This window comes from Astyanax mexicanus, chromosome 18 (genome assembly GCF_023375975.1).
Source record: "Astyanax mexicanus isolate ESR-SI-001 chromosome 18, AstMex3_surface, whole genome shotgun sequence".
Classification (NCBI taxonomy): Eukaryota; Metazoa; Chordata; class Actinopteri; order Characiformes; family Acestrorhamphidae; genus Astyanax; species Astyanax mexicanus.
In genome coordinates this window covers 20,679,074-20,691,418 of record NC_064425.1, presented here as the reverse complement: position 1 = coordinate 20,691,418, position 12,345 = coordinate 20,679,074, and the positions used below count along the sequence as shown (strand labels likewise).

The following is a 12,345-nucleotide window of genomic DNA, read 5'->3' as shown; positions in this document are numbered from 1 at the left end:
AATTTCCCGTATTATACTAAATAAAAAATATATAGGCCACAGGCGACAATGCACTGACCGCTGTGTGTCTCTTAACCAATCGTGGTGCCGGTTCAAGGAGAAAGTCCCGCCTTTCAGGAGAAACAGCCAATCAGCTAGCTGGTTTTGCGGAGCGCAGTTTAGTGTGCGGGAAGCCCCGCCCCTCCCCTCGCTGTGAGTTCAGGCAGCTAGTCGGAGCAGCTGTCGTTAAAACTAATCTGGATATACGGAGATTTTTCTAAAAGAAAGGTAATTAACCATGTAAACTGTGATAAGATTGTTTCTGATAGCTGGTTAAAAAGACTCTTCTCTGAATCAAAACATAAATTAAACCCACTGTGTGTTTAATAAAATACAGCTTGTGACTCAGTTAGCTTAACTTTAGAATTAGCTAGATAGATATTCAGGGTTTGAGAAAAATCTACATATATATATATATATATATATATATATATATATATATATATATATATATATATATATATATATAAAATGCCCTGCCCTGATGTGTCTGATCAGCCAATAACTATCATTTCCAAACTCTATTAGTTCAGGGCTAGTTTTAGGGTTTGTTAGAATTTGTTTAAATCTCAAGTATTGTGGTAATGTATTATAATGTAATGTAATGTATTATTTAGAAGGGGTAGAAGAGATGGTTGAGCTGGAGAGAGAGAAAATGTGGAGAGGGCTGAAATTAACTGAACTGATCAGGAGTGGACTGAACGATAGAAAGAAGTATTAATGAAAGATTATTAATTGTGTAGGCCCCTTAGGACTATTATTTACTTATGGAATATATCTGATCCATGTCCTTTTTGTAAATTTGTGCACCCTTCAATTTCAAATCATCATTTATACGGCATACCTGTCAAGTTTTGGACTTAAAAATAAGGGATTTTTTCCGCCGCCCCAACAGCCCAAACGAGGGGAAAAAAAAAAAAAATATATATATATATATATATATATATATATATATATATATATATATATTTCCCTCGTTTGGGCTGTTGGGGCGGCGGAAAAAATCCCTTATTTTTAAGTCCAAAACTTGACAGGTATGGAGTAGAGCCTTTAAAGGGTACGAATATTAGACCAACTTATACCAAAAACTAATTTTCTTTTTTTTATACTTGATTTATCAAAGCCAAAAACACATTTTTTTCAATTCTTTTGGAGTTAATTTTTTTAATGAACTGTGTATTATTATCAAGTAAAACATTATCTGTAAGCTGTGAAATCTTCAATTAAACCAAATATTGATTAGAATAATTATTCTATAACTAGAGCTTAGAGATAGATTGGATTTTTAAACATGGTTAAACATGGGTCAGCTTCCACCAGTAAAACACAACATGGGGTTAATTAAACAGATAAACAGATTACAGTGCTTCTATACCATCTGCTCCTACAAATATTTCATCAGTTTAATCATAAGTTGATGGTGCCTTCCATTTATTGGCTTTCATAGAACCCCTTATTAATCCTCAGGCTGTCTCTCATTAATGAGGTCCAGACAGACGGATTCTGGTCTGTTTTGTAAATTTATATATGTGATAATCTTCATGCATGTGACAGCTTCATTTCATACAATTCCTGTTTTAATTGCACAAGCACACAAGAAAACAGGGTATAAGCAGAAAGAAATATGATTCCTTACCTGTTCTGAAGGGATAGAAGGATCTGTATGTTGGGAGGTGAAGAAAAGATCAGCTGTGGTATTCCTCTCTGCTGGACTGTGTGAGTACCTCAGGATGAGGAACCATAGTGCTTACCGGTCACACACTGCCAACATCATCCTTCCTCCTATTGGTCTGACACAGACATCACATCCAGGCAAATCCCCCATCAAACACTCGTCCTTAAAAAATATTTTAACATATTAATTATTACTGTTCATACAGTCTGGTTTCACACAGCTACATGTTTTGTTATTATGGCTTATTGGGTTTGATGGACACAAGTCTTGACTGCAGCTTTATCTTACATTCAATGTGAGCGATTGTGATTAAACTACTAAAAGCACAACTTATGCAAATACATTTAAGGGAAACAGGAAGTGTTGGTTTGAATCTGTGGGCATTAAAGTGTCTTGTGAATCTGTGGATTCAGATTCTTTTACTTTCAGCTACAGAGAAATGCTAACCACCCCAGTTTGGCCCAGGAAATCATAGATGCCATGTTGTAAGGAGTTGCCTGTCCAGATATTGAAGTGAGCACACACAGTTGTAGCATAGTCATAGTTGCAAGGTCCGCAGTTTTTCTCACAAATTGGGCTTGTTTGAATATCCAGTTGCAGGTGAACATTTAGGGGTGATAGGGTGCGTTTTTTTTGGGGGGGCTATTTTATTACCACGGAAGCCAAAAAACAAAAAAGTGGGTGTTGCCTTGGATGTTACGTCAACATGGCAGCTAAACGTGTACAATTCGACAATAAAATAAATCTTTAATTACAACAATTAGAACAAGGGCAACATAATGACATAAAGGAAAGCATGAAAAGGAGAGAGAGAGAGAGAGAGAGAGAGAGAGAGAGAAATCTTAATGTAAACAATTAAGTGAAGAAACTATAGCATGTTCTAGCTTTACCTCTGTTATTTTGGTTGTTTTCCTCCCATGAACTGGGTAGAAAATAGGGTAATTTTCTTGCTGCATGACTCTCTTCTCTTGAAATTCAGCTCACTGACAGATGGTCATTTAGATATTTAAATTCTCTCAGGATGTGCTAGTATCATAATTTTTTTGCCTTTTCCAGCAAAAACAAAAATGTAGCAAAACAGGTCCAAACCATGATACCACCAGCAACACTGTTTTACAGATGAATAATGTATTTATGCTAGAATGCAATGCAATGAATCCTTTTCTGGCATCACATCAATGTCAAAAGTCGGGGATTTCACCCTTTGTGAAATAACATAGGGCTATTACATGATTGTATCTCCAAAATAGCAACTCTGCTATTGTATCTGCAAAATAGTAAAAAGGAAAATATGTTCTTTACTTTTAAAGACATAGGATGTCCATGTAAGCAATCAGCAATATATCCTGGTACGTTTTATTAACTGTAGAAATTCGAAATACAATTATTGATCTCCTAATTCTGTCCGATACACACAGCAAAATGTGACTGACACTTTTCTATTCTTCATGCACAAATGCTTGCTGGAAATAAATTGAAATTTGGTATTTTATTGGTGTGTTCCCATTAAAACACCAATCACAATAGTTTTGCTGGTTAAGTCATGAGTCACATGCTCTTGATATGAAAAAAACACAATACAACGTCACTTCCTGCAGCAGCGTCAGTTGTGGTGTGGATTGAACTGTTGTGATCGGTACTTGTGGTCAGCAGTGTGGATCTTTAACAAATAACGCTAGTAATAGTTACCCTGCTGTGTTTTAGTGGGCTGCAGTGAGTGATGAGTCAATCACTGTGTGCTTCTCATGAGGCAATGAGCCCAACAAACTATTAAAGCTCCAAGTCTTTCATCACATGCACATGCACGAGTCATTGCGGTATTTTTATACTGCTATACTAGAGTACACAATTAGAGGGCATACTTCAGAATAGAATTGTTCTGTTTGCTTTCAGTCATTTCAGATCAATGTAGAAATCATCTTTTGGCCTTCCGATCAGATTGTTCTGCATTTATTATTAGTCTAGACTTGTTGTCTAAAAATGCTAAAGTGCGTTTCTCATAATGCAAGACATGTCTGTAGTAATCACAAGAGCGATTTTGAGGAAGAAATACCTCTGAAGTTGTCTCATCACTCTGTAGTCAGTGTCATGCCCATATAAGGAACTCTGGATTTAAAATGAATTGACAGAATTGAACAGGACTCTCCCTAATGGGTTTATTCCTTTAAAGCAGACTATATCAAACCTGTTCACATTGGGTCGGTGGGGCTGCAGGTTTTCATTCTAAACAACCAGCAGCTCACCTGATTCCTGTTGTTTATTCAATAGGTTAATCTCCAAAAATCTGATACCACTTTTTTCTCTTCAAAAACAATATGAATACCAACTCTTAACTTAACTTGATGGGTGCCTATAAATCCAAGTATTTATAGTGTTCTATTGTAATAGGTATAATTTCAGTAAAGGCAGTGTTCTGTAACCCAAATAACATAATATGGTGTGCTTAAGAAGCATTTAATGACTGATTAACTATAAAGGGAGGAAAGTAAACATAACCCCGCATCGCACACATGCTGTTAGCATAAGTTAAGCACTATCTAGTGGTGTCTAAAGAGTTTTAAGACAACATACCAGCAATGTTGTCTTATGAACAGCAAGAAGTTTATATGAATGACATTATATAATATTCATATGTAACTATATTCAGTGATTTATGTATTTCCATGTATAGTGCTAGAAAATAGTATGAACTGAATTATAAAGCATCATAAGCATAAATAGGGTTTAAAATTATCCATCTATCTACCAGAATCAATGAACACAAGTTATATTACAATAGGTTTCCAATTAGTGTTTTTTATTTGATGTAAACAATTTAAGTTAAGTTACACGTTTTTAGCTAAAATACTAGAAAACTACAGTAATCTTTTGATGAGGCACCAAATCTGTGTACTGTGTGTTGATGGGCACCATCTTTCTGCAAGATTAAAAACTAAAGTTCCAAAAAATAAATAAATTGGCAAACACATGCACTTTAGGAATACGAACAATACTCATGCAAACAATGTCATGTTTTAATGCATTGCTTCATGACAGTATGAATTAACTTAGATGGTCACAATAGATGTTTTTCTAATGTGCGTCCAAAATCAAATCTGTGAGCGAACATGGCGTGCATATATTTCTTTACATCTACCATAACCTGGTCACAATATCCTTTAAAAACACTTGCAAGCATGTCTGATAAATGTAACACAAAACAAAAGGTCACACTTTTTAGCTTTAAAAAGAAGTCAATTAAATTTTGCTACATTTTGATTGGTGGAATCATGAATTCTTCACCCAACAAACAATCGCCAGATTTAAATGATGTAAAAATGTTTAAAAAAAAAAACAATAGCATAATGTGACAAAATAAAAAAGGAAACTTTTTGATGATAGTTTTATTCATAAAACAACTTCCGAGGTCTACCACAAATTAGAAACATGCATAAAAAAATATTATTTGCTTTCTTTTTTTTTTTTCTTCCAGAAATTAACACTTTTAACCACTCCAAATACGCAACCGGAACCTTTCATTGCTAATATGCTAGACAACAGTAAAAGGACTGTTTGTCACAATCTTTTCTTTCATTCTCTATATACTATCATTTGCTGTCGTTAAACAAGAAAAGGCAATAACTGAAAATGAACAGATTTAAAGTTTAGAAATTTTGAAGTATACAAACTTTAAGGTCAGCTGCCCATGTTAGGAAACATGTCAGTGAGGGTGGTCTGCTTTGCACCCCTCTGAACTGAACTAGAGGGTGTGGAGGGTGACGACTGTGTGCAGACGTGGCTTTTCTTTGTAGTTTTTCCCTCTTGATGGGCTCTGGATGACTTCTTCACACTTCCTGCTTTAGTTTTTACAGAGTCACTGGTATTGCCCCTCTCCTCACCTGGGCTTGTGCTGGTGGAAGAAGGACTGGTTTTCTCCCTCAGTAGATAACCGTCAGCAGAGCCCTTCCTGCGGTCCACAGTGCTCTCCCGGTCCAGCTCTCGCTGAAGCTGCTGAGCCAGTCGTCTGTCCTCCTCTTCCTGCTGCCAGCGGCTCAGCAGTATTTCCTCCTGCAGGGCTAGTTCCTGCAGAATATCCTCCTTTGGAGATGGTTCAGGCCGTACAGAGCCGCAAGGCCTCTTATTAAAGTAAGCATCCTCAGCAGCCAGGTCCGTGTCCAAAGTCTTCCTCTTAGAGGAGATATTTACTCTGTTAGCTGAAAGCTGTTCAGAACTGTCTTGACCAAATTTTGAGGTAGAAGGCATCCCAAAGTAGTCTAAACCAGGCATTTCATTGCTGGAGGGAGGGTTCTTAGGGCAAGGCCACAGTGTTGTCGGTGAGGATAAAATGTTTTCCTAAAAATGAAAAGACAGTGAGATAAATAAAATAAAAAGGTAAGAGGAAGGTACATATTGATTACAGTCTGCAATTACACAGTTAAACATTGCTATTTTTTACTATATTAAACCAATAAAATTGACAAACAGAAAAAGGCCCATGTTTAAGGTTCATACACTTTTTAACCAATAAATTTCCAATAAAAATTACTGAATTAACTCTGAGCTGATTGATGTATTTGTAGCTCAAAACAGATTTTCTCCACCGATAAACTGAAACACAAAACTTATCCAGGCTTGGAAATTGCTATTTCAAATTTCATTACTTTTCCAGGTTTTTCATTACTGTACGAACCCTGCATGTTCTAACTGTTTTTGTGCATTTCAGATTATTTTAGCTCTAATTACATTTGTGTGGCTTTATGTTCCAAAAATAATTTTAATTCTTTTTAATACTAACATTTTTCCAATTTCTTAATCCTTTAAAATGAAAGGGCTGTTTGTTACTGAACCTTTTAGACACATTTCATATCTTGATGGACTGTCCTATATGTATTGTAGTAGTTTCTGTTCTTTAACACGATGCAGACAATCTGAAAGATTGTGTTAATAAATTGACCAGGAGCTAGACACACTACTTTAAGGTATAAATAACCCCCAGCATTTAATTCTAATTTATTTTTGGCACAGAAAAAAAAAAGTGACATAAAAAAATACGCACCTTATTGGCAGAAAGGGTGGATGTCGGACTGGTTTCAGCACTTGTCTGTCGAAAAGGCACTGGGCACAGAAACCTAGGGAATCACAAAAGCATTCCTTTATCATTCTAAACGCATTTCCTTTATAGAACAAAACATAAAAGCAAATACAAATATTTACATCTCTCTATTTATAGGTATATGTTTGAGTAAAATTAACATTTTTGATTTATTCTATTAACTACGGACATTTCTCCCAAATTCCAAGTATTGTCATTTTGAGCATTTATCTGCAGAAAATGAGAAATGTCTGAAATAACAAAAAGACGCAGAGCTTTCAGACCTCAAATAATGCAAAAAAACAAAAAAAAAAAAACATTCATATTCATAAAGTTCAGAAATCAATATTCGGTGGAATAAACCTGTTTTCATGCATCTTGGAATGTTCTCCTCCACCAGACTGCTTTTGGATAACTATGCCACTCCTGGTGCAAGAATTCAAGCAGTTCAGTTTGGTTTGATGGCTTGTGATCATCCATCTTCCTCTTGATTTTATTCCAGAGGTTTTCAATTAGGTAAAATCAAAGAAACTCATCATTTTGAGTGGTCTCTTATTTTGTTCCAGAGCTGTGTGTGTATACTATACATACCAATGAACCAAAACATTATAATCCCCAGTCTAATATGCTATTGTCTCTCCACATACTAACAATACCCACATCCCACAGTTAAGCAGGGCACTCATAAACAAAGTTTATACATTATATCAACTGAAATACTCCTATTGCAGCAGTACTGCACTGTGTTGTGACATGTTTCTCCAACAATGAGCATCATTAAAACTGTGATCCGAAGCCTTTCTGTCAGTTTGGATCAGACCGGATAGTCTGGTCACTTTGTTTGAGGGTTTATACTGCTTTGGTTCATCAGGATAGATTCTATCAAAAATAAATAAATAAATAAACAAATAACAGGTAGATCAATATGGTGGGGTGAACAATAACTCACTTCTCAATGTGTCCAACACTGGGTTTCTTTTTCTTGGCTGAAGTAGCATCATTAGGTTTGACATTTGTGTGAGATTCCAAAACTGGTGTGGAATTCTGCACAATCAGAAAGATGGAGACAAAGTGTTACAAAACAGAGGTGCATTATCATTCACACAGGTACACAGGTAAGTTGTGTTGACAATTAAATTAATTTTATTTCATTTTCATAATAAAAATGCAGATTTGAAATTATTAATTACAGCTGCAGTCTCTAAGATTTGCTCTATTAAATGCATAGTAGTGTTGCTATATGGGGAGAGGAGGGCAAACCATGATAAAAAAAAAAAAATATATATATATATATATATATATATATATATATATATATATATATATATATATATATATATATATATATATATACCAATATGCTTCTGCTATCATTCTTGCAAAACCACATTTAGTTTTTTAAAAAACGGTGTCCCGTAGGTCCATGGTGCTCCTAAACCTTGCAAAAATTACCAGATTAATACATTTAGAATAGAGCTTTCAGCACAGTGCATGTTTTTAAAGTACTTTTGGCATGCTCTGTGAAATTACACATTCTCACTGAAAACTTATAAACTGTCGCTTTAATATTTCCAATATGATGGGAACAACAATAATAATAAGTATGTCATTATTTGTAAGAAAAATATTACATGCTTGTAGAATAATTTTCTGCCTCACTATTTGATGAACGCTTCTAATGCAAGACATTCTGGAAATTCTTTTATAACATTTATTTGTATTTTTTTTTTACAACCAAAATAGGATTTACTTTATAAAAAAACACACTGAATACAAACGCAACATGTGTGCTAGACTGTTACACTAACCAGCTCTTCACTGAGCAATCTAGCCAGTTGCTCATCCTCCTCCAGCTGCCTGTTTTCCTGCATCCTCCTCTCCTCAGCTATTCGCTCCTCTTCTTCAGCCAGGAGCCGCTGGATGTATTCCTCACTTGCCCTCCTCTCTGCCTCCTCCATGGCTTGCTTCTCTGCCATAAGCTGTATCGTAAAAATAACAAAATGAAAGTATGTTACTAAGGATGCTTTAAAAGCTCTGCTGTCATCATTGTTCATCATAATTATTCTTTGAAGAAAAAATAAATTTTACTCACCTTGCTAACTTGGTCCTCATACTCTTGTCTGAGTTCGCCTGGTTCACTTACCTTGGGTTTTGGAATCAACACTGTAAGAAGAGAAAAATAAGGATGTATACACCATTAGAATTTAAAAAAAAATTCATTTATCTGAATGTAATCAATACAGCTTAAAACCCTGGTCTAAAACACCACAGATAATTATTATAAAGTTAGTATACCAGTGGGAAATTCAGTTTTACAGTTTGCATGTCAATCTCAAAATTACATACTTGATTATGAACTTTAAATGTGTAACATAATGAAAGGGAAAAACAATGTAAATGAAACAGCAGCGAAAAATACTTCAAACGGAAAGCTACTATTTACTAATTTATTATTACTGTGTGTGTCCCTTTTTTCTTTTTTTGCTAATCCAAAAAAAATATCCTAACTATGAGTTATGTGATGCATTACACCATTAATACCTTAAAGCACTGGAAATAAAATATCAAAATAAGGAGGAAAAACTCCATACCCCAGTGTCATTACATTATTTTAGAAGGTAATTAGAAACAGGAAGCAAATACTGCACATACTGTCAACTTCCTCCTCCTGCTCCTCCTCAACCCCATTTAATCTGCGCTGGCACTGTACAGGGAAGGCCTTTTGGATACGTTTCCAAAGCTCCACATTAACCAGAGTCTTTTTTCTAGTATTAAGCCTGGCCCAAGTGGACACTCGCTTCCGGCACAGCGGACAGCACATGTTGGCCTTATCCACCGTTTCCAGAAAGCAAGGTTTGCAAAAGGTATGCTCGCATGGCAGAGTGACAGGCTCCAGGAAGATCTCTAGACAGATGGGGCATAAGCAGTCTGCCCGAGTGAGCTGTCCAGAGCCCCCCTGCACCAGCTTGGGCTTCGGCTCCACCTCTGACACTGGTGGCATCCTGCCGCCGTTCTACCTCTCTCACTCCAGGGGATCTAGAGTAGACTCCTCTGAGGGTCTCCAGGACAGGAACCTGTTGCGATGGCAGAGAAGCAATTATTGATTTCTTTTTCTTTTTTGGTAAATTTTGCACTAAAGTCCACATACTGAATAAAGTTTGTCTTTTTTGCAGGTTTTCATTCAATTGAACACTAAAACACCCTATTACTGTGCAAATTGAGTAGCCTAATTTTATCTGTGTATTACAAAATTTACTTTTTATATATATATACATAAATAAAACAGTCACAGTTAAAAAAAAAACACTTCTCTTTTAATGTTTTTTTTTCTTCATTGTAGGTTAATATTGAAGACTACAAACCTATGAAAGGCTGCATATGCAATTATGAAGTAAACAAAATAAGTGTTTAAAAAGTCAAAATATGTTTTATACTTTAGATTCTTCAAAATAGCACATTTTGTTTTAATTCCAACTTTGTCCAATCTTGGCATTAATCTCTTATCCCCTCAGTTGGCTTCTTGAGGTGAAACCTGAATTGGTTCTTCAACTGTCTTAACCTCCTAAGACCCATGGCATGGCATGCATTTTTTTATTTCTTTTTGCCATTTGGGCTAATTGGCACCTGACTAGTATAAAACAAAAAAATACATTTTACATGTAGTTTCCAAGAAAAATTCTGTCCACATATGAGGACTTTGATTTTATATTTTGATAGAACAAAAGGAAGTCACAATTAGTAATAATGTGCAAAACATTTATTTTGTGCCTGAACATAGCAGTATTTTTTTTTTTGCCTGAGGGCAAAACAAAAGTATAAACAACAATTGTGCCCCTTTGAACATCAAACGGTAACGTGATAAACTCTTCTGCTACCATTAGGTGACAGAATAATGGCATCTTAAGGACACCAGGCCCTTGTAGAGCAAAATTTAGTGTTGTGGTCTAGACAACCCAAAATGGAATGTCCAGGACCTAGAAGGTTAAAGGAGTTCCTATAGGTGCTGAGAAATTATTTCTCTTATACAGACATAATAATTGCATTTTCTAAATAATCCGGCTGCCAATTATTTAGTGCCTCCCAAATAACAAGTAATCTAGTTAAACAGCTTTGTGGACAACACTACTCAACGTAACAAAAGACAACATTGTGTAAACTGTCTAAATTAACTAGTTAATAAGCAAACACTTAATATAAAAAGTACACCAGTGGTAAAAAGCAGGAGTCCAACTGATGCTTAGCTAACCCAGTCAAAACACATGAGATCATATGGAGCACGGTGACAGTAGCTAAATAGGTCTAGGTGCCCTTGTTTTTTTTATATCAGATTATATGTAATACTTTACTTAGCAACAATACACGTTAAAACGTTTTGATATATTATTAGTGCTACGATATATAATAGGAACACCACGCAATTCTTGACATAGTTTTTTTATAGTATCTTTACTGTATGTTCTTACCTGAAATTAGACCAACGGGGACAAATACGCTCTAAGACCCAAAACAGTACTTTAAACGTAAACTAGCTAGCTATCTTACCAAAGCCCAAATAAAAAGTAAGACAGACCCAGCAAATAACAGATAACCTAGCTAATGATATGTTATTGCTTTTTATATAAACTAAACTGATGTTTTAACTACTACGTTAAAACTAATCGGTTAGTAACTATAATATTATAATATTATAACTAGCTAGCTAGCACGTTAACTAGGTTTGTTATTCTAAGATCTGACATAGCTTTATAGGTTAGTTAGGTTAGCTAGCTAAGCTATTAGGTTAGCAAAGCTATTTAGCTAGCTTAACTTAAACTTACATATTATTATATTTTACAGACATTTTAGAACCATGCAAACTGTCAAACTAATAATTATCACAGTTAAATGTCTCATCAGATAGGTTAGCTAGTTTTTAATCTTTGTTGAACAGTTTACAAGTTACAAGTTGGGTCCGGCTACCAAATCACAACAGACCTCCGAACAGTGGGTTTCTAAGCGCCGACAGCGGTTAGCTAAGACAACGTAGCTAACGCTAGCTAACTATCCACACTTTAATCCAAAACAAAGCCCAGACTACTCCAGCTATTACCCGAAAAGCGAATTAAACCACTCAATTCTCCATAAACTAGAGCATACACCACATGACAAACCCAATACGGATCAGAATAATAAAATTAGCGCAGTACCAGAGACAGAGGCCGCAGCCCGAAAAACCGGGAAAAATCAACCAGCAGCTCCTACCTCACGTTCAACAAACACACATGCGCACAACCTACACCACACGGCGAGGAGCACGATTTCAAAATAAGAGTTATAAGATGTATATGTGTATAAACATTACATATGTATATAAATGTATATATACATTACATATAATTGGAAAGTTTATTTACAATAATTCAATTCAAAATAGGAAACTCTTATATTATATAGATGTATTACACAAGGAGTGATTTATTATAAGCGTTTATTTTTTTTATTGTTGATGATTATGGCTTACAGCCAATGAAAACCATAGACTGTATTTAAGCATGAACAGGACAACAGCGTAAAGCTACTA

At 35.3% G+C, this 12,345-nt stretch overlaps 1 protein-coding gene across 1 annotated transcript; it reads right to left on the bottom strand.

Annotated features, from left to right (window-relative positions):
* Positions 1-4,494: 4,494 nt before the first annotated feature.
* On the bottom strand, positions 4,495-12,073 carry rnf168 (ring finger protein 168). The gene is made up of 7 exons (XM_049467332.1): positions 11,972-12,073; positions 9,438-9,859; positions 8,878-8,948; positions 8,594-8,764; positions 7,735-7,829; positions 6,750-6,822; positions 4,495-6,046 (listed from the first exon to the last, which is right to left on the bottom strand). The coding sequence occupies exons 2-7, from the start codon at positions 9,784-9,786 to the stop codon at positions 5,390-5,392; spliced, it is 1,416 nt and encodes a 471-aa protein (XP_049323289.1). The 5' UTR covers positions 9,787-9,859; positions 11,972-12,073; the 3' UTR covers positions 4,495-5,389.
* Between the last annotated feature and the right edge of the window lie 272 nt (positions 12,074-12,345).

Bases quoted from the DNA above. Each gene is read 5' to 3' on its own strand.
- rnf168 (XM_049467332.1), bottom strand. From the start codon at position 9,786: ATGCCACCAGTGTCAGAGGTGGAGCCGAAGCCCAAGCTGGTGCAGGGG. The intron at 7,830-8,593 runs GTTAGTGTAACA...CTGATTGTGCAG, and splicing joins GATTGCTCAGTGAAGAGCTG to AATTCCACACCAGTTTTGGA. The intron at 6,823-7,734 runs GTGAGTTATTGT...GTGATTCCCTAG, and splicing joins AGTGTTGGACACATTGAGAA to GTTTCTGTGCCCAGTGCCTT.